General features: G+C 41.6%; 1 protein-coding gene across 1 annotated transcript in view; it reads left to right on the top strand.

Annotated features, from left to right (window-relative positions):
* Positions 1-21,241, top strand: part of EPB41L4A (erythrocyte membrane protein band 4.1 like 4A) — a 257,332-nt gene that overhangs the window by 153,548 nt on the left and 82,543 nt on the right. The window contains exons 8-10 of the mRNA XM_059418364.1: positions 101-188; positions 3,039-3,127; positions 3,738-3,801. Of these exons, the coding sequence (XP_059274347.1) occupies positions 101-188; positions 3,039-3,127; positions 3,738-3,801 (241 nt within the window). The remainder of the gene's footprint in view (positions 1-100; positions 189-3,038; positions 3,128-3,737; positions 3,802-21,241) is intronic.

Here is a 21,241-nt window from a genome sequence, read left to right as displayed (position 1 = left end):
ATTATTTATATTTCCAGTGAATAGAGTGAAGACGGCTTACATTCCCTACAAGTGCAGTACCTATTAGTAAAGTAAGGCTTTTTGTTTTTATGCTGTGTAGGGGTCAGGCTCCTTCTGAAGCAGAGCTGAATTACTTGAGGACTGCCAAATCCCTGGAGATGTATGGCGTTGACCTCCATCCTGTCTATGTGAGTAACATTTAATTAACACAAGATATTTTAAGCTGATGACATTTTTCCTAAAAAGTCACTAAAACTCCCAGAGGAAAGCTGCAGTCCCGTTGTTTAGCAAGCAGATGATACTTTTTCATCTGTGTTTTTCGAACACAAAGAATCTCTTGCATGGATTCAACCCTAATGAGTTTTGCTTAAAAGTCTGTGATTATGTTTCCATGTGTAGAAAACAATTAACTGGGCTTGAAAACACAATCTGGATAAAAGCTCCATAGGGCTTAGCTAAACGTCAAAACCATTTAAAATTGGTCTGTAATTGATTGTATTAGACAGAGAACAGGAGGATCTTCCAAAAATAGATTTTATGGCTGAAAAACATTCATGAAATCACATTCCAGAAAAGTAGGCTTTGGGCACTGGTACAGGTGTGGCTGTCGGTGGTTGTGTGTGGGATGTACAGGTTCTTAAACAGTAGGGGTGCTTCCTAGTATGGTTATTGCCACTGCAGTAATAGAAAGATTTTCGCAGATTTTCTTTATCCGCGGATAAAAACTTGCCGAATATAATCAGTGAACAGTTAAACTGAGTCTGTGTTGAGTGTTCTGGATCCATGTCTTAACCTTGATGTCACTTCTCTCAATTGATCATTCTTTGCCAGTGAGGTTGAAGTGTCACTGCCTTTCATTTTATTTTATTTTATTTTATTTTATAAAAGATTTTATTTATTTATTTGACAGACAGAAATCACAATTAGGCAGAGAGCCAGGCACAGAAAGAAGGGGAGGCAGGCTCCCTGCTGAGCAAAGAGCCCGATGCAGGGCTCGATCCCAGGACTCTGGGGATCGTGACCTGAGCTTAAGGCAGAGGCTTTAACCCACTGAGCCACCCAGGCGCCCCTGCCTTTCATTTTTTAAGAGTTTAATTAGCAATAGTCAAATTTGACGATCTGAGAGAACAAGCCAGGTGCCTTATTCTTTACCCAAAAAGAGTTGCTCGAGATGATGTATAGACAATGTCAATTAAATTATAGAATGTAGGGCGCCTGGGTGGCTCAGTGGGTTAAAGCCTCTGCCTTTGGCTCAGGTCATGATCCCAGGGTCCTGGGATCGAGCCCCACATCGGGCTCTCTGCTCAGCAGGGAGCCTGCTTCCTCCTCTCTCTCTCTCTCTCTGCCTACTTGTGATCTCTGTTTGTCAAATAAACAAATAAAATCTTCTAAAAAAATAAAAAATAAAAAAATAAGAAAAAATTATAGAATGTAATTTTTAAGGAGCCCTGATAAAACTTACCATAATGCAAATAACTCATTTATACATTCATTTCTCAGTCTGTCTTTTGCACATCAGAGTTTCCTGAAACAAAAAAGTCATCTCATTATTTGTAAAGGGTAAGAAGCATCCCTGGGCATACTCTTAGTATGGCAATAAAAGTTACATGTTTTGGGGGAATTAGTAGTTCGTGGATATTTTAGCGTTTGATCTCATTACATCATTAAATGCTCTATATTCCTGTCATTTGGGAACATCTCTAAAACCTTATGGAATAGTTACTATTTTCCTTCTAGCCACATTAATCTTCTCAGGCTTTTAGTTTTTCAAGGCATCTATTTTATAGGAAATGTGTAAAGAGAGAATCTTCTGCAAAATGCTTCTGCATTTTTGTAATGTTTATCCTAATTCACACACTTTTGTGGATGGTAGGAATTTATAGCAAATGAACTGGGTTCACTAGAATCTTCCATACATTCCTTTAAGATTGAATTTTTAGAACCGAAAATATGCAACAGCTGGTATTCTCCCAAAACGTATTAGTTGTCTTACATTCCTTGGGAATGTGACTTTGCAGGCTATTATTTTCCTCTACAGTAGAAATAAAATTCATACATGTGCCTGTCCTTCATACCCATTCTGTTTGTGACTTTTTTGTTTCAGAAACTCATTTTCTTTATTATGATTTATCATTGCCTGGAAATTAAGGGGGCTTCAGTCTTTACCAGAAAAGATGGTATGTTTAACTTTTTTGAGTGGTCTTAAAGTCACAAGCAGAAGTAGGAAGAAGCATGATAGAAACGTCAGAGAGTTCAGATGTGTGCCTGAAGGCATCTACCTGAACTTTCTGGAGAAGGGTGGTGGTAAACTAGCCTTCATCATTATCTTCATCTGAGAATAAGATCAAGATGAGCCCTTGGGAAGGAACTCTTGATAGAAGCCAGTGGTCCGTGGTCCTTGGCTATGAATCACCTGGAGTATTGTGTTTTTGATACCTGGGCGCCTTCATTATAGATTGTGATTTAACTGGTTTTGGTAGCACCCAAGCTTCAGCATTTTTTTTTTTTTTAAGTTTTATTTATTTTTTTGACAGAGAGAGAGAGATCACAAGTAGGCAGAGAGGCAGGCAGGGGGTGGGGTGGGAAGCAGGCTCCTTTCTGAGCAGAGAGCCTGATGCGGGGCTTGATTCCAGGACCCTGAGATCATGACCTGAGCCGAAGGCAGGGTCTTGATCCACTGAGCCACCCAGGCGCCCCCAAGCTCCAGCATATTAAGCTGCATAGCTGATTCCAGTTCAGTGCAGCCAGAGGTGAATAGCATTGTAGACAGGGTGTGGGCTGAGTTGATCAGGGGTCTGATTGGGAATCAGGTTCTCTGGATGACCTTAATACACTAAGAAAACTTCAGTAAAAACCTGGAAAAAAGAAAAAAAACTAGTACTATCATCATAGCTTAGCTAGCTTTCTAAGCTGATGTTTTTGAAAGACTGGACCCAGTGTTAATGCAACATACCTTGTCTGTTATGGCCAACTACAGTTTGACAAAGGGCTTTGACATGAATAAATTCATAGTTAGAGGTTTATGTTTGTTTTTGCAGGGAGAAAACAAATCTGAGTATTTCTTAGGATTAACTCCAGTTGGTGTTGTTGTCTACAAGAATAAAAAGCAAGTAGGGAAGTATTTCTGGTAAGTATAACTTGAGGACAGAGATGGTATTAAAATTGTACACTGTACATGCTTGACTTATGGGGCTGCTTTGTCAGTGAAAAGAGAACAGGTATGTTTCCAGTGGTTGGTAAATAAATAAGTGAAACTGGGTATAAGTTTTCTCCCAGTGCATCTTAGTATGTATTTTCTTTGTAAATTTTAGGTGCTGTGATTCTGGACTCTCTTATCCATGTAAATCGGGTATAGTGGGGTTTCCTATCCATTTCACTCTGTGCTAGAGATCTGTGGGGCTAGGACTCCTCTGATTTCTAATTCTAAATAGGGGAGGCGTTGAGAAAGACTGGGTGCCTATTGCCCTACGCTGCATCTGGGAAGGCAGTACTGGCCAAGGGCCTGGGGATTCCAAGCTGGTCTGCATCTCCTAGAGAAGCACAGGAGAATGAGAATGGAATTTTGTTTTTGGAGGTGTCCAGAGCAAATGACCAGTAGGGAACTCTTAGCAGTTACTGTAGCAGTCTGTAAAGGAGCTGTGATGAGCCAGTCTTTTTCTACTGGAAACTTCTCTGAATTGCTGAAAGATTAATTCTTACAAACTGCACCACTACCACCATCTGCTTTGTTTTTTTAGGCCACGGATTACAAAGGTTCACTTCAAGGAGACACAGTTTGAACTCAGAGTGCTGGGAAAAGATGTAAGTTATTGTTGAGTGCTCAGCTTAACTGAGGTGGGAAGTCTTGTCTGTTCATGGATAACTTAAAAGACGTGAAGGAAAAAATGCTGTATTTCTCCAGCTGCAGCCGCATGGAACCAGGTTAATTGACACACGTGCACAACTTCTTCTCAAGGAAGGGAAAGGGAAGTGAGTAGAAATGAATGAGTTGGTTATGGAGAAATGTCATTTTAGTTTTAGCAAAGAGAGGAAAAAAAAAAACAACTTTCTAGGGCACAAGAGAGAATAGTTGGTGATTATCATTATTAGAGTAATTTGCTTAAAAGTACTATCTATGAAGGTAGGATTCATATCCTCAGAAGGGTGTGGGCTGCATATAGGATAAAGTGTGTCCTAATTTTGTCCCAAAGTAAATTAAACGACCTGTAGGGAGTCACACTTCTGATTTCTCCCTACTTGGGTATGGTAGATAAACTGGAGGGGAAATTCTGGAGGCTCCAAAGGACTGTGTAAAGCAAAAATATTGACCTTCTCCCTACAACTTGACAGTGTCCTCCAGGATTGTTTGGGTAACAGGCACAGTATTTGTTGGAGCCTAGAGGTGCCTTCATGCCTTGACAGGTGGCTTTTAGGAAACCATGTCCCAAAAGGCAAGGATGGGAAAACGTCCTTTTAAGCTATCTTTGAAAACAATGCTCCCTTGAAGTGCTGTTATTCTAATTTGTATTTATGGGATAAATTGAAAATAGGATCTATGAGAATCCATCCTCTGTGTCTTTGGTAGTGACTTTATGAAGACCAAAAACCTGAGTGAATGGCGTTGAATGACTTTCTGATGAGATGTCTGTTGTAAAAATGAGATGAGTGAAGCGTGTGCTTCCGCATCTACATGTGGAGATGCGGGAAAGGAACAGCGGTGAGCCACGCAGCAAGCACTCACACGCTGCCTGTGGAACCATCAGTGAACTGACAGATGAGATTATGTACTGTCCAACCAGAAAACCTGATTTTTCTAGAAAAACAATACAATGATCCCTCCCTGAACTGTGACAGACTGCCATTTATTGCTAACATTAAAATTGGATTTTGAAATGATTTTTAACTTGTCCGGGGGGGAAATTCCAGATTTTTAAAGAAGTGATAGTCCAAACACCTCATACTAGTTTGAAACAGTCTGTAGTTTTTTTCAACTTCTGATTAGAGGCATCAATCTTTAAGGATGGTCTATAAGATTGAATTAAAAATCATCCCCAAAGTAGAACAGCTAATTAGATATAGTAGAGCTATATGGTTTTCTCCCTGTCCTGCCACTGGTTTCACATGACTTAATGCAAGGAGTCAGTCTGCTCAATATGTTGAAAATACTGTTCTGTGTTTTTAATAGAAATATTATAATAATATAAGTCTTTTCATGGAAGCATTACTCTTACTTACAGTCATTTTCCCTCTTATACCTGTTATTTTTGTGAGTGAGGTCTTTGGTTCAGCTACCTTTGTTTGTTTGTTTCAGCTACTTTTATGTTATCATTAGTGAGCCTTAAAATGTCCTCTGCCTCAGGATAAATAACTTGGTAAAGTTGCAGATAACTGGTTTTTTAACTTCTTAGATTTTTCATTATTAGGAGAAAACAAAACAACAAAATTGGTATTTTTCATGTGACTTTTTTTTTTTTAGAAGATTTTATTTATTTGAGAGAGAGAAAGAGAGAGAGAGAGAGAGAGCGAGCATGAGTAGGGGAAGGGACAGAGGGAGAAGCAGACTCCATGGTGAGTAGGGAGCCAGATGCTGGACTTGGTCCCAGGACCCTGGGATCATAACTGACTCAAAGGCAGATGCTTAACTGACTGAGCCATCCAGGCTCTGTTCTGAGACACAGTGTCTTCTGGGTCGTTAGCCTGGTGTCATCAGTCTCTTGCAAGATGCTGAACTCAGGCTTGAATCAAAGGGATTCTTTTTTTTTTTTTTTTTAAATAAGACATTATTCTAACCAAAGCATTCCATTTTGTGAATGTTCTTGTTTTGCAGTCTGTCTTCTTTCTCCACCAGGGTATCTCTCTGTGAGGCAATGATTTACATGGTAATGATTTAATGGTAGTATTAAGTTGATTATTATGGAGACCTAACTGTAATCATAGATTAAATATAAAAGCCCCCTGAAACCTATCACCTGGACCAGTAATCATAGTCAGTTTGAAAAATGGTTGAAATGCTTATTCTGGTTTTCTGCTCCGCTGGTCCAGTCAAAGAGACTTAACTCAGTATGCTCAGTGCTGTTAGGGGCCAAATTCAGAGATTCGGTTTCCAAAAGAACAGCAGTGGACTACAGATAAAAGATTTTTCCTGGTGTCATGCTATGCCCCTAACACTGTCCAACTTCATTTTTTAATAGTAACTGTGTCCAAAAAAAAAAAAAAATAGTAACTGTGTCCAACAAAACACACCAGCATATCTTAAAAAATACACAGAGTATACTAGTATGTACTGTGTATCTCTTCCTTTGCATCCACAAGGGGGATCTCCTCTTTGTCAGATATAACCTTAATGAGTTCGGTGATTGATTTTTTTTTTCCATTGATTCATTTTTGAGAGAGCAAAAGATAATTGTCCGCAACTAAGAACTGATTTTGTAAACATTTATTCCACTGACAGGTTCAGCAGCTAATTATTATAAATACTTTTATGGATTATTTAAACTTCAAAATAGGTACTGTGACTTCAGTAATACCTCCCAGAAAATAAAGACTTTTAATATAAAGGTCTTTGATGACGATTTTAGAAAATCTGAGAAATATACTATGAAGAAAATGAAAATTACTTACTAAAACTCAAAGGTAATGATTATTATTTTGGTGCAATCCCTTTCAGATTTTGCCCTGTTAGCACATGTATAATATATGTACATTTTTAGACATATGAATACATTTCATCCCTTGTGCGGTTCTGTACACAGGTTTTATATTTAATATCATATCATCAGCATTTCTCCTTTTATTAATGATATGTGCCTGCACAGTGTTTGGTAATGTGTTTTAGTTTTATGGGTTTGAACTTTTTTTTCTTAATTTTGTGGTTCAGTTTTTTCCTTCTGTTGTATCTTACAACCATATTCTGCTGGTAGATTGAAAGCTGTGGAATTGTTGATCTCAAATCTGGCTGTGTTTGCTGAACTCTTGTGTGCTAGCCAAGAGTTCTTAATTTGATTTGCATGAATTTTTGTAGGTATATAATTATATCATTTGCAAGGGAAAATAATTTATTTTCCCATTTATGTTATGTTTCATCTCTTCTGGTGTTGGTCATAACTTATAGAAAAGTGTTAAGTGATTTAGTAATATAAAGCATCTTTGGTTTCTGATTTTAATGAAAATATCACTATTCCACCACTTACGTATCAGCTCTTGGTTTAAGGAATATATGTTTATTATGAGGGGTTTAAATTTTTAAAAGTCTGTTACCAAATGGTTGCTTTACACTGAATTGCTTGAGAGTGAACATTGTCACCTGTTCACTCACTGAGTAATGCTTATTTAAGAAATGCAGATGAGGGGCACCTGGCTGGCTCAGTTAGTAAATCAGGCAACTCTCTCTTTTTTTTTTTTTTTTTTTTTTAAGATTTTATTTATTTATTTGACAGATTCCAAGTAGAGAGGCAGAGAGAGAAAGAAGGGGGAAGCAGGCTCCCTGCTGAGCAGAGAGCCCGATGCCGGGCTCTATCCCAGGACCCTGAGATCATGACCTGAGCCGAAGGCAGAGGCTCAATCCACTCAATCTCAGGTGCCCCATATCAGGCAACTCTTGATCTCAAGGTTGTGAGTTTGAGCCCCACGTTGGGGATAGGGGTTACTTAAAATCTTAAAAAATAATAAGCCAACAAATACAAATTAAAAATCCTGACAAGAGAGGATAGTGGCTGAGACCAGGGTAGCAACATTTCAAGTGCTAAGAAACTGTTGGATTCTGGATTTAGCTACATGGTTTAATGGATGTTGGGAGGTATGAGAGAGAGGAGTCCTTGTGACTTAAAGGTGTTTGGCCTGAAAGGCAAGAGGAATGGAGCTGCCATCTAGTAGGGAGAGGAAGGCTTTGAGTAGAGCAGGTTTGGGGAGGAGTATCTTGGGACCCATGTTTAACATGTTGCATTTGAGATATCTGTTAGACATCTAAGTAGAGACATTTAAGAAGTGGGCTCTATGAGTCCAGAGTTTAGGATCGAAGTCTGGGCAGGATAGTGAGATCTAATAATCATTGACATATCCTGGTATTCAGAGCCATGAGTATATGAGGTCATTAGGAGAATGAATACAGATAAGAAGAGGAAGAACCAGAAAACCAGGCTGAGAAGCAATAACCAGTGGGTAGGATGAATACTAATTGTATCCCATTGTGCCAACTAAAAATCACATGTTATGTCAAATGATGCTGATTTGTCAAATCAGAGAGAACTGACTGCTGAGTTTAGGAATGTATGAGGTCACCAATGAGACCATTTTCACTGGATTGAAGAGTGAGCTTTATCTCATTAGGTCACTCTTAGGCCTCTGCACCTGGAGAATCACAAGGGACATGAATTCTTTACTATAGTACTCGTATGCAACAAAGGTTGCCTAGGTGGCTCAGTGGGTTAAGTGTCTGCCTTGGGCTCAGGTCAGTATCCTAGGAGTCCTGTCTTGGGCTCTTTGGTCAGCGGTGAGTCTGCTTCTTCCTCTGCCTGCCACTCCTGCTGCTTGTGTGTACTCCCTCTTTCTTTCTCTCTGTCAAACAACTAAAATCTTTAAAGAAAGAAGAAAATGGAGACTCCTGAGCTAAGTCCATTATTAGGGAACACCCTCCTCCATGCATATTAATTAAGAAAAAAGCAAAAGAGGTAACCAGAGGAGTGGAACTGGAGAGGGTAAATGCAGATAGCTTTTTTTTTTTAATTTTTAAAAAATTTTTTTATTTTTTATAAACATATATTTTTATCCCCAGGGGTACAGGTCTGTGAATCGCCCGGTTTACACACTTCACAGCACTCACCAAAGCACATACCCTCCCCAATGTCCATAATCCCACCCCGCTTCTCCCAACCCCTCTCCCCCTAGCAACCCTCAGTTTGTTTTGTGAGATTAAGGGTCACTTATGGTTTGTCTCCCTCCTAGTCCCATCTTGTTTCATTTATTCTTCTCCTACCCACTTAAGCCCCCATGTTGCATCACCACTTCCTCATATCAGGGAGATCATATGATAGTTGTCTTTCTCTGCTTGACTTATTTCGCTAAGCATGATACCCTCTAGTTCCATCCACATTGTCGCAAAGGGCAAGATTTCATTTCTTTTGATGGCTGCATAGTATTCCATTGTGTATATATACCACATCTTCTTGATCCATTCATCTGTTGATGGACATCTAGGTTCTTTCCATAGTTTGGCTATTGTGGACATTGCTGCTATAAACATTCGGGTGCACGTGCCCCTTTAGATCACTACGTTTGTATCTTTAGGGTAAATACCCAGTAGTGCTATTGCTGGGTCATAGGGCAGTTCTATTTTCAACATTTTGAGGAACCTCCATGTTGTTTTCCAGAGAGGTTGCACCAGCTTGCATTCCCACCAACAGTGTAGGAGGGTTCCCCTTTCTCCGCATCCTCGCCAGCATCTGTCATTTCCTGACTTGTTGATTTTAGCCATTCTGACTGTTGTGAGGTGATATCTCATTGTGGTTTTGATTTGTATTTCCCTGATGCCGAGTGATATGGAGCACTTTTTCATGTGTCTGTTGGCCATCTGGATGTCTTCTTTGCAGAAATGTCTGTTCATGTCCTCTGCCCATTTCTTGATTTGATTATTTTTTCTTTGGGTGTTGAGTTTGCTAAGTTCTTTATAGATTTTGGACACTAGCCCTTTCTCTGATATGTCGTTTGCAAATATCTTCTCCCATTCTGTCAGTTGTCTTTTGGTTTTGTTAACTGTTTCCTTTGCTGTGCAAAAGCTTTTGATCTTGATAAAATCCCAATAGTTCATTTTTGCCCTTGCTTCCCTTGCCTTTGGCGATGTTCTTAGGAAGATGTTGCTGTGGTTGAGGTCGAAGAGGTTGTTGCCTGTGTTCTCCTCAAGGATTTTGATGGAGTCCTTTCTCACATTGAGGTCCTTCATCCATTTTGAGTCTATTTTTGTGTGTGGTGTAAGGCAATGGTCCAATTTCATTTTTCTGAATGCAGATAGCTCTTTTGACACAAAGAGGAACAGGTAGGATGGTGGCTATTAGGGGAAGCATGTCAAGAGGTTTGGTTTTTTAAGTTGGGAGAAATAATAACACATATATACTCTGGTGAGAATGATCCACCACACTTGGTGACGTGGTCGGGGGGAGAGACTTGCTGAAATGATACTCCTTGAGCGGATGACAGGGGATGACAGCTAGTGTATAAATAGAGGGGTTGGTTTGGGAGGGTGGCCAGGACAGTTCATCTCTGGTTAGCAAGCAGGAAGATGGAGCATGGGAATGTGGATTAGGATTGGTGGGTGGTTTGCTTATGATTGTTCTCCTTTCTGTTTTGAGGGAACGAGGTATCAAGGTCATCAGCTGAGGCTAAAGTTGGGGAGGAAGAAGTGGGAGCCTGAAGGAGGCAGAGGATAGGCTTAGTAATTTTGGAGAGAGAGTAGACAAGGCACATGTGGTCTGATGTCATCCTATGATAACTTGGTAGTACAGAGGGTCCTGAAATTTAAAATGAGCCCACTCCTTATTTGCTTTTCTCCATGCACGTTCAGCAGTGCTGGTGCAGACATGAAGCAAGTGGAGAGTTGGCTTTGTGAAGAGAATAGTACAGAGAGAAGGGCCAGGGAATTAGGTGAGCCAATCCAGTGGTTTGTCATGGAATTGAGACCTGGTTAGGAAGAGAGCAAGAACTGTGAAAGAGGGATGAGGTCTGATGGGAGGAGGTCCTGGTTGGAGAAGTTGAATGCTTGTTGGCGATGGAGAACTGGAGGCAGTAAGCTGGAGAGAGAAGGTGGTGGTCAGAAGTTTGGGGGCTGGGCACTGAGATCACAGAGGAGCTTCAGCTATTATAAATGGGAAGTTGTGGGGCAGGGTTTCTCGTCTCCTGTCCCCCACCCCTGCAGCATCAGGGGTCAGTTTTGGTCGTCACAGCGTCAGACGGGGCAAAGAGGCTGCTGGCATCCAGAGGGTAGAGGTTGGAAGTGCTGCTACACATTTTAGAACATGTTGTCTACGGATGGGACATAGCACTGAAGCTGAGAGCCCTGCTGTGGGGTGGCAAACACGGGAGTGAGTGGTTGGGATAGGGAGGAGGACAACAGCACTGGGAAGTTCAGGGAACCGAGGTGTCTGGGTGTTGGAGGTATTGTTTCTATTTACATATTGAAACTTGCAGTAATTAAGACAAGAGTAGTATTGGAGTGTGCAACCTGACTGCAGTAGCTTTGGTGTTTGAAGGGGAAGACTTCAAGGATGATAGCCACCAGAGATATGGCTGGTGGAATCCAGTGAGACCCCAAGCTGGGAGTTGTAGGGGGAAGAAGAGAGAGTGATCTAAAAGCGGCCTTGGGGAGCAAGCAGGAGTCTTCTCCACTTTCGGGCCCGGTGACATGAGGACACTGTGGACAAGAAGCCGAGCTCCTGCTCCAGGGGGCTGCAGTAAAGACAGTGTCATCAGGCATCTCTTGGCACACCAGGGCAAAGGCAGTGTAAGAGATCAAACTTGGGGGCAGAGGGATTTTACAGATGAGAGCCATAATTGTAGAGAGCGCAGAGGAAGGGTTTCAGGAGTTGGGTGGTGGTGGTGGTGGAGTAGTGGGGGGACAAACTAGGGGAATTGCTGAGTATCATTTCAGGGTGACAGAGATCAAGAGACATAGTAAGATGGGGTCTAGTGGATTCAAAGCAGATGAAGTGGAGAGGCTGTGGATGTCTGAAGGGAGTAGGTACTGCTTTTCCACTTCTGCTCATCTCTGCTGGTGGTGGAGGTAGAAGGCCTGAGGGCAGTGGGGTGGTCCCAGTGCATAGTGCAGTCTTGCCTGTTGTGGAAGGGGACCTCTTTTACCTGTGTGGTGGCTGGGGTACTTGAGCACAGGTGGAGGGATGCCTCCAGCCCTGAGCCTTACCCACTATGAGGAGAGCGGCTGCTGCGTGGAGCACACACAGGAGGTAAGCATGGAGGCAGACATGCTGATCAGGGGAGGTGATGGGAGGGCAGCCCCCACAAGGATGGAGTGAAGTGGGCAGATCTGGGAGGCACTGAGGAGGTAAAAATGTTCCGATGGGTAGCAGATGGAATGTTTTTGTGAAGACTCAGGAGTGGTTGGGATCATACCCAGATACCTTGGTTTCATCAACAGGGAAAGCGTTCAGTCCCCAGCAGGAGGCCCAGAGGCTGGCCTAAGGCCTGAAAGATCGGCTCCCTTTTCCCACCCGAGGTTGGCATGTACATTTGTTGAATAAATGAAGGGAAGAAGTGAGGCTGTGATTACTTTTATGTAGAATACATCATGAAAATAACCTCAGCCTAAACTTACCCAGCGTGACAGGATGTCAACCCAAAAGGTTCCTGGCAAGTCTGGCTACAAGTAATTAGATGTATTTGGCGGAACTCTTTGAGAAAAGGGCACAGGAAGTCCTGGAGGCCAGGAGTTGTCAGTGTTTATCAGCGAGCTCCAGAGGTCTCACTCACGTAAGCCAGGGGTTTCTTCACGTTGGAAGTGCAGCTATAGATTTAAAAATATTCTTTTTGTATGGAAATAATTCCAAATTTACAAAAAGTGGCCACAATTAAAAGATTGCAAAGAACTTAGTCATGGACATTCACCTATTTCCATTCACACACTGTTAACTGCGTTTCCTTTTTTGTTTCTCTCTCTCTCTACACACAACACACACACAACACACACACACACACACACACACACACACACACACAATTTTTTTCTGAGTGATTTGAGGGTTTTCATGTGTTATACATCTCTAAATACTCAGTGGGTATTTCCTAAGAATAGGGATGCTCTGTGATACACCCAGAGTACAATTATCAGCTTAACAAGTTTATGTTGATATAATACTTCTATCCTCTATTTTCTGCATTGCAGTTTTGTTGGTTAGCCTAATAATGTCCTTTATAGTATTTTTCCTCTCTGGTATAAAATTCAGTTAATCTTCTTTGATCAGAAACATTTTTGTAGCATTTTGTTTTTTATGACATCGACTTTTTTTTTTTGAGAGAGCAGGTGCATGTGCTCGAGGGCAGGGTCGGTAGGGATAGAGGGAGAGGAAGAGAGAGGATCTTAAGCAGGCTCCACGCCCAGCCTGACCCCGGGGTTCAATCCTACGACCCTGAGATCATGACCTGAGCTGAAATCAAGAATTGGACACTTAACTAACTGAGCCACCTGGGCACCCTACATTTTGGAAGACTACAGTTCTACCCCACTTTTTAAAAATAGAAGACTTCTGGTCACATGTTTGTCTGTTGTTTTCTTGTGCTTGGACTTAGGATCTGTGTTCTGAGCCAGAAAGCTGCATCCGTGGTTGTGCCCTTCTTAGGACATCGCGTCTGGAGGCATGGGACATGTATCTCTTGGTGGTTAGACAAAGTTTGATCTCCTAGTCAGGATGTTGATTTCATTTCCCTGTTTTTCTTTTTCCTTCTTTATAGATAATAGGTAATCCATGGGGAGATACTTTAATTCAATGCAGATAGCCTGCTCCTCTTCAAAATTTCACTGTAGGCTTAGCATTCCTTGAGGATTCTTGCCTGATCTGATCTTTTATTATGATGCTAGTCAAAAGCTGATATTCTAGTCTTCCACACCCCTCACATTCATCACTCAGCCCTGGGCATTCCAATGTCAATGGGAGTCACACTCTCTCTCTCTTTTATTTATCCTATCAGCATGGAATTCCTAATCTCCCCCACCATGGGGGGGGGGGGGCGGAGATTACTGTACCTAGCTATTTTGGTGCTCAAGTTGTCCTAGATGTGGTCAGAGGGAGTTCCTTTAATCTGGCTCCTGTGCCCTTTTGACCTAACCCTATCACTCTCTGGGGTCATTTTCTTCCTTTTTGGTACAATTTGGTGTTTCAGGTGCATCTTGAACCTACTTTGCATCTGTCCTATGTCTGCCCTGTTATCAGCCATTTCTCTGGTGAGTCCTGGTTCTGTTCAGAGGGGAAGGGTCAAGATCTGGGTGTTAGGTGTGGTCATTGCTCCTGGAATGACTTTGATTTTTGGCCTTTTCAATGGACAAAGCTAAGGAATAAACACGGGCATGTATACATACATAAAAATATAAATACATATATACATATGTGTGCATATGAATGTGCTCATACTCACTATAGAAACCATGAGTTCATACCACATCTCCAATTTCCATCCATCCCCATAGCATTCTTTCTGGCCTTCCCTCATTTCGTTTTTGTATGTCCAGACAACATTGGCTCCCAACAACAAGAACACATTCACTTGTTTGCTCAGTTCTAAAATTTATCTCAGATAGTTTCAGAATTGCTTTGTCTAAACCACTAAAGCTGACAGTTAGTTGCAGTTCTTTCATTCACGTATACCATCTTGCCAAGACTGAGGGCTTATGGTCAAATACCGTGTTCAGAATGTACTTGGGTTGGCCCTTCCTTCCTGCTTTCCTTACTCCTGAGGTTTGGCATTCATTTGTGATCTGGTTAGGTTTATTGTTTCAGCTTTAGATCCCTTTCGTATTCTTACTTATTTTATGTATTTTTTGAAGATGTAGAAGATTAATGTGTAAAGGTCCAGGCTGTATAAAAAGGCACAGAGAAGGATCACTACTTCCCATATGCTCTCAGTCCTCTTTCCCTACCCTTCCTTGTAGGTAACCAACTTTAATGTTTTATGCTTCATCCTTCTCGACTTTGTTTGTGCAGATAAGCACATTTGAGACCTTTTCCTTCTTTCTCCCCTCAAAGTAGCACACCGTGATATGTCTTTATACTCCGCTTTCTTTTCACCTAGTAACACCTCCTCGAATTCTCCATCAGTCCATCGAGAGCTTTCTGGTTCTTTTGTGCATCTACATAGGACTCCTTTGAATGTGTCCCGTAGTTTACTCAACCACCCTCTTCTGCTTAGACAGTTTAGGGGAGTTTTCAGTAGTTTGCAATTATAAATTTTCCTCCAGTGACGTTGTGCCTATGTATTTTTCTGTTGTGGAAGGAGCATCTTCGGGGTAAATTCCCAGGCATGGGGTTGCGTGGTCAGAGTGTAAGAGTGTAATCCCCTTCTCCAGCTCAAGTTTTGGTGCCATTTCATATGCCCATCTCCACATATGAGTGCACTGGGAACTACAGACATGTTCTCCCCCACGCATTCCTGAGTGCGTGGGGGAGAACACGCATTCCCTTAGTAATAGTCAGATCCTGATGCCACACAACAGTTTGGCTTGGCATCTCTCAGGCTCGGAGATGGATCGCTAGCCATGGGGTCGGATAGCATGGTTTAGGTCCAGGCCTCCCACTTTCTCTAACTTTGCACAATTCACTGAGCAACATTTAACCCGCATTTCTTTATCTATAAAGTGAGAATGATAAAATCTCCCTTACAGGGTTGTTGTGAGGTTGAAAGCACCTAGTCTGAAGTTGGACTTAAAATAGGCTCCTGATTTATGTCTCTGAATCGGAATTGTGTTGGCCTCCTGCCACCCAGAGCTACTGAGGCTTTACACAGGAAGGGCTCAGGGAGCACCTTGTTCTGAACCCATCTCTGCTGGTGAGTAGCTTTTGCCAAGGCAGGAAGGGGAGCACAGGTCTCCCAAGGCCATGAGTTTTCCTCTGCTTCACTTGCTGGTACGTTTGTTGACTTTTTCTATAATTAAAACACATGGGCCACATATTTGGACAAATTTTTAAAATTCTGCTATAAGACATTTTTAAATTGAGTATCAGTAGATCTTACCAGAGATGCCTTCATTTTGAGAAGCTTAAATAACATTTGTAATTTAAAAATCTGTAACAGTTATAAACTGGGAATAACGATTATCTCTAAAAAAATAAATCTGTAAAAGACAATTTTCGTATGATTTCACTCTTATGGAATTTAAGAAACATAACAGAGGAGCATAGGGGAAGGGAGGGAAAAATAAAGTAAGACAAAATCAGAGAGGGAGACAGACCATAAGAGGCTCTTAACTCTAGGAAACAATCTGAGATTTGCTGGAAGGGAGGTGAGGGGAGATGGGATAATTGGGTGATGGGCCTTAAGGAGGGCCCTTGATGTAATGAGCACTGGGTGTTCTATGCAACTGATGATTCACTAAATTCTACCCCTGAAACTAATAATACTCTATATGTTAATTAACTGAATTAAAATAAAATTTAAAAAGTAAATCTGCAAGTAGAAGAGAGAAATGCCAGTATGTTAGTAAACGCTATGGTTTGTCTAAGGAGAAGGTGAGGAAAAGATAGAGTAAATCAAAACCAAAAGCCAACCATCTGGATGCCTGGGTTTGCATCCGTGCATTTTCTCTGCTAGGAAGCAGGATAAGCTCAACGTAACAGTTTTCAAAGTTTACTGAAACATGATACAAATATTCTCTAATATTTTGGCTCATGTTTTCTCTTTCTGAATTTTTGGGAGGAAAAGGAAAGAGGAGAAGCAACACAATCTAACACATCCTTTCCAGTGCTATAATTTAGGTTTCTGGGGGCTAGAAAGAATTACATGCAGTTGCCCGTCAAGCAATCAATCTGTTCAGCTGTAAAAGAGGTAAAAAGGTTTTTCACATTTAGTAAATGCTTTGGAATATCACCCCCACAGCGGACAAAAAAGTACTTGAATATTTTTGCTGTTTTTGTTCTTTTATTATAAAATGTATATGCAAGAATGGAAATTAATTTGATTCTCCAGTTGCTCCACTGAAATGCACAGTGATTTTTAATTCAAACCGTATTATAGGCATTTCAAAAGGAATTTTTGAAAAGTAACTGTGTGTGTATGTGTGTGTGTTGGGGGGGTGTATGTGTCATGTGAAAGTTTCTAATCCAGAGTACTAAAGAGTCCTTCCTTGAAAGGAAGTCCTTTGCTCATATAGATCAGGGAAATACAAGCACCTTACTTTACCAGCTTTTGGAGACTGACTGCCAGAGTGCATCCGAAGGAATGCATAGATCTGAGTGTTTAATCCCATGCTGCTCAGTTTGTTTGACTACAGCACTCTCTGATGCCAATATTATAGGACACGAACACCGTTAAGAAAGACTCTTTAGGGAGCACTATGTAAAGATAAAGCTTGGGGCGCCTGGCTGTCTCAGCTGGAAGAGCATGCGACCCTTGATCTCGGGGTTCTGAGTTCAAGCCCCACATTGGGTATAGAGATTACTTAAATAAATAAAAAAAGAAAAGAAAAAGCCTGAAAGAATGAGATGATATTTTACTCTGTGCCCTTCCCAGATAAGAAGGTTGTTAGTTTGTTTTGTGACAGGGCTCACGGTGAATTCTTTACTGAACTCAGGATGCCTAGAAGAGAGAGCAATGGCAAACACAGGGACAGTCACTAACACAGACATTGTGCTCACTTTCTCTCATAGTTCAGCTTTTAAGGCCCTAGTCATTCTGTCTCACCATTTATAATGATAATTTTTCAAAGCACAATTTTCAGTTCCAGCCCTTGCCTGCCTTTGCTTGATTAGTAGTTAAATTATTTCAGTCATTGGCTATCAACCCTCTGAATTCAGATTTTGTTTCTTTCCCTAGTGCCTAAGGTCAGTTAACAATTGCCAGGTATGGGGCGCCTGGGTGGCTCAGTGGGTTAAACCTCTGCCTTCAGCTCAGGTCTTGATCTCAGGGTCCTGGGATTGAGCCCCGCATTGGGCTCTCTGCTCAGCAGGGAGCCTGCTTCCCCCTGTCTCTCTGCCTGCCTCTCTACTTGTGATTTCTGTCAAATAAATAAATAAAATCTTTTTAAAAAATTTCCAGGTAGATACAAATCTTGTTAAGAGTACATGTTAAAAAACAAACCCACCATACTTTAGACTTATTTTTTTTTTAAGATTTTATTTATTCATTGGAGAGAGAGAGAGCACGAGCAGGGGGTAGAGGGAGAGGGAGTCCAACTTAGGGCTCGATACCAGGACCTGGAGATCATGACCTGAGCGCTTCCCCCATACATCCGACTTCTAATCTTCACTCTCTTTTATTCTCTCCTCTCCCTCTGTGATCACTGGTGATCAGAAACCTCTCTGCTATGGGCCTGTCCAGTTTTTATGTAATGACTGCATCTTAATATTGTTAGAAGTACTAATCTTTTTTAAAAATATTTCCTGGTGCAGTGTGCCTGAGGTTACTTCTGTGACCTTGGAGGTGGGTCATATAGTAGGATTGAGAAGATGTTTAGCCCATAATTCTAGGGAACCTGGGGAAGGAGGACTGTCTCTTTGTGGTTGCTTCCCAAGATAACAACAGAGGAACCAGTAGAGCATGGCCTGGCTGTGGCAACAAGGGTCAGGCATGGGAGAAGCAGTTGAGAATCAACTGGGCCCAGGGTGAGTGCATTTTGGAGCTCATAGTGGATGTGAGCCCCTCCAGGACCCTGCCAGTGATCTCAATACACTTCAGAGAAGTCAGGCTGAAGTAGATTTATTTCCTGAAGCTTACAAAGAGAAACAGCCAGCAAAGACGGGAAAAGGTTTAAACCAAGAGATGCAAGGGAGTTAGGTTGGGAATTCATTGATATGATACAGGTCCTGAATTCTCATAAGTGATAGAACTGGGAGTTTGAGCCAAGTTTACCTAGGGCTCCAAGGTGCAGTGAAACCCCCCCACAGTATCCAAGTTACAGATCATTTAAATTCTCAGTTTATAAAATAAAAACATTATAAAAACCTGTATCAAGGGGCGCCTGGGTGGCTCAGTGGGTTAAGCCGCTGCCTTCGGCTCAGGTCATGATCTCAGGGTCCTGGGATCGAGTCCCGCATCGGGCTCTCTGCTCAGCAGGGAGCCTGCTTCCCTCTCTCTCTCTCTCTCTCTCTCTCTGGCTGCCTCTCCGTCTACTTGTGATTTCTCTCTGTCAAATTAATAAATAAAATCTTTAAAAAAAAAAACAAAAACCTGTATCAAAAAACCTGTGTGGCTTAGTTGTCTGACTCTTAATCTGAGCTTAGGTGGTGATCTCAGGGCGGGTTGTGAGTTCAAGACCCGCGTTGTATTCTACACTGTTGTATAGAGCCTACTTTAAAAAAAAAAAAAAAGAGAGAGAGAGAGAAAGAGAGAGAGTCAGAGAACATAGCTTTTTTTTCTGGCATGAAATGACAAAAGTTATAAAGGTGTTTGAGTGCTTTTGCCAAAAGTAAGCAGTGGGTGCTTGGATAAAGTATCTTAGCGGCAGGTTGGAATGTACCTCTGGAGTTGTATCTACTCACCTTTGTAAGAATGAATGGAAAGGTGCTAATTGTCTATGTCTGTTTGGAAAAGGTTTAGTAGGAGAGAGAGACCTTTGTGATGCCATATCAGACTCATTCATGCCAGTGGTTACTGTCAGTGGCAAAAATGCATGGAATTTACTCAGAATTCCTGGTTTCTTTTCTCCTTACGTTAACCCTCCTTTAAGTATTTGGATTATCCTGCTAAGAGTGGGATAAAAACCAGGCAGCTGGTGTTACAGCCCTGTATTAATGGAGAATGCGTTCATACTTGTCATTTGCACATGGCAGAAGTAATTAGGAGGCCTGTGGGAACCTCTTTTGTTCCTTTAATATATTTGTACCCAAGGAAACTGGAGAAAACCCAATTCTGGTTGGATCTTGAATACCTTTTCTCCTTTCATAAAGTAATGGTGGTTAAAAAAAATGCATATATATAATATCCTGTGGCTGGGGCTCTATTTGAAAAGAAAAAGAATATAGATGTTTATGTCAAGAGTAAAATGAAAAACAGCCCAAGAAAAGTTTGAGAGGATTTACTTTATTTTTAAGATTCGAATGCTTTTTGTTTCTCCTCCATATTGAGAAACGTGGATAAATGTTATTTAATTACATATGTAGGAATATGTAATTAAATAAATTTCTACATATGTAGAAATATGTAATTAAATAACTTTTTGAAAATTTGTTTTTGGGTACGCAAATGCCACCTTATTTGTGGATGCTCTTGCTAAAATTTTAGTTCAAGTCTAGTCCTTCCTGGCTACCACTTCTTGTCGGTCATAATAATAAGTAGGTCCTGGCCCATGTGGTGCTTTAGTTGTTGGAAGGGACCGGAAGGTGGGATGCAGATACTGAGGTGGGTGGTGGCAGGGGGGAGGGGACAGCCGGTCCTTAAAAGCGCTTTATCTTAATCATTTATCGGGATACAATGTAATCACAAGCAAAGTTATTTTAAAGGAAAATGACCTGTGCATCATATTTTTAGGTAATCCAGTGACCTTAAAAACATGAACCTATTCTCTAAGAAACTCTAATAGTGGTTGCCTCTGGGGAAGGGGATTAGGAACACTGGTGGGAGAGAGATTTTAGTTATCAGCGTGTGTCCATTTTGTTAACTTGTGGCATTTGTACCATGTATATATACTATATACTAAAAGAACAAAAGTAAAAGGGAAAAACCCCTCCACTCTAAGCATTCCCATCTCCTGGTGGGATGCTTGCTTTCCCACCCTCACCCCAGAGATCTTCTGTGATTTCCTGTGTTCCCTCTTCCCCCATTTCTTTTGCTTTTGAGGAAAACCTTTTCTGAATTCATTAACTTCTCTCCCTTATCTCTAATTTTGTAATTCCTACCCCTTTCATGAGTCACTGAAGATTTCTTACCGTGAAAGGCAGTCACCTCCTTTCAAACCCCGTTTGACCTTTCCGGGTCACTTGAGACTTGTGCTCTTTTCCCAGCCTCTTTGACATCATTGCCTCCTGGTCCCTTCTGACCCCTCTCCCTGCATCTTCACAAGCATCCTGGCTGTGATTTTTATCTTCACGTACTTCATTCTGTCTCCCTAAACAGTCTCTTTTTGCTCTCGGGTGAAATCATCCGTGTCAGCAGGAATGGCCTGTCCCTTCACCCCAGCGTCTGCATGTTTCCTGCCCCCTTGGGGTCTTTAGTTCCCCATTCCATGGGCACCTCAAAATCCAAATCTCCTGAACGTGCTGTCCATTGCCTTGCTGTCCAAATCCCCAACTTCTTCCACTTGCTATCTTTTATTAGGTAGCATTCCCAAGACAGAAACCTGGGAGTTGTCTGATGTTCTTTGCTCCACTTCACAAGGTTTTGGAGTTACAGGTGGCCTTGCTGTAACACGCATAGATTGGCTCCATTGTCCTCATATGCTTTCATCTTACAAATAAACCTCTAGGGGCACCTGGGTGGCTCAGTGGGTTAAGCCGCTGCCTTCGGCTCAGGTCATGATCTCGGGGTCCTGGGATCGAGTCCCGCATCGGGCTCCCTGCTGAGCGGGGAGCCTGCTTCCTCCTCTCTCTCTCTCTGCCTGCCTCTCTGCCTACTTGTGATC

This window comes from Mustela nigripes, chromosome 12 (genome assembly GCF_022355385.1).
Source record: "Mustela nigripes isolate SB6536 chromosome 12, MUSNIG.SB6536, whole genome shotgun sequence".
Classification (NCBI taxonomy): domain Eukaryota; kingdom Metazoa; phylum Chordata; class Mammalia; order Carnivora; family Mustelidae; genus Mustela; species Mustela nigripes.
Note: the sequence above shows the minus strand (reverse complement) of the source record. Positions and strands in the feature narration are given on the sequence as shown.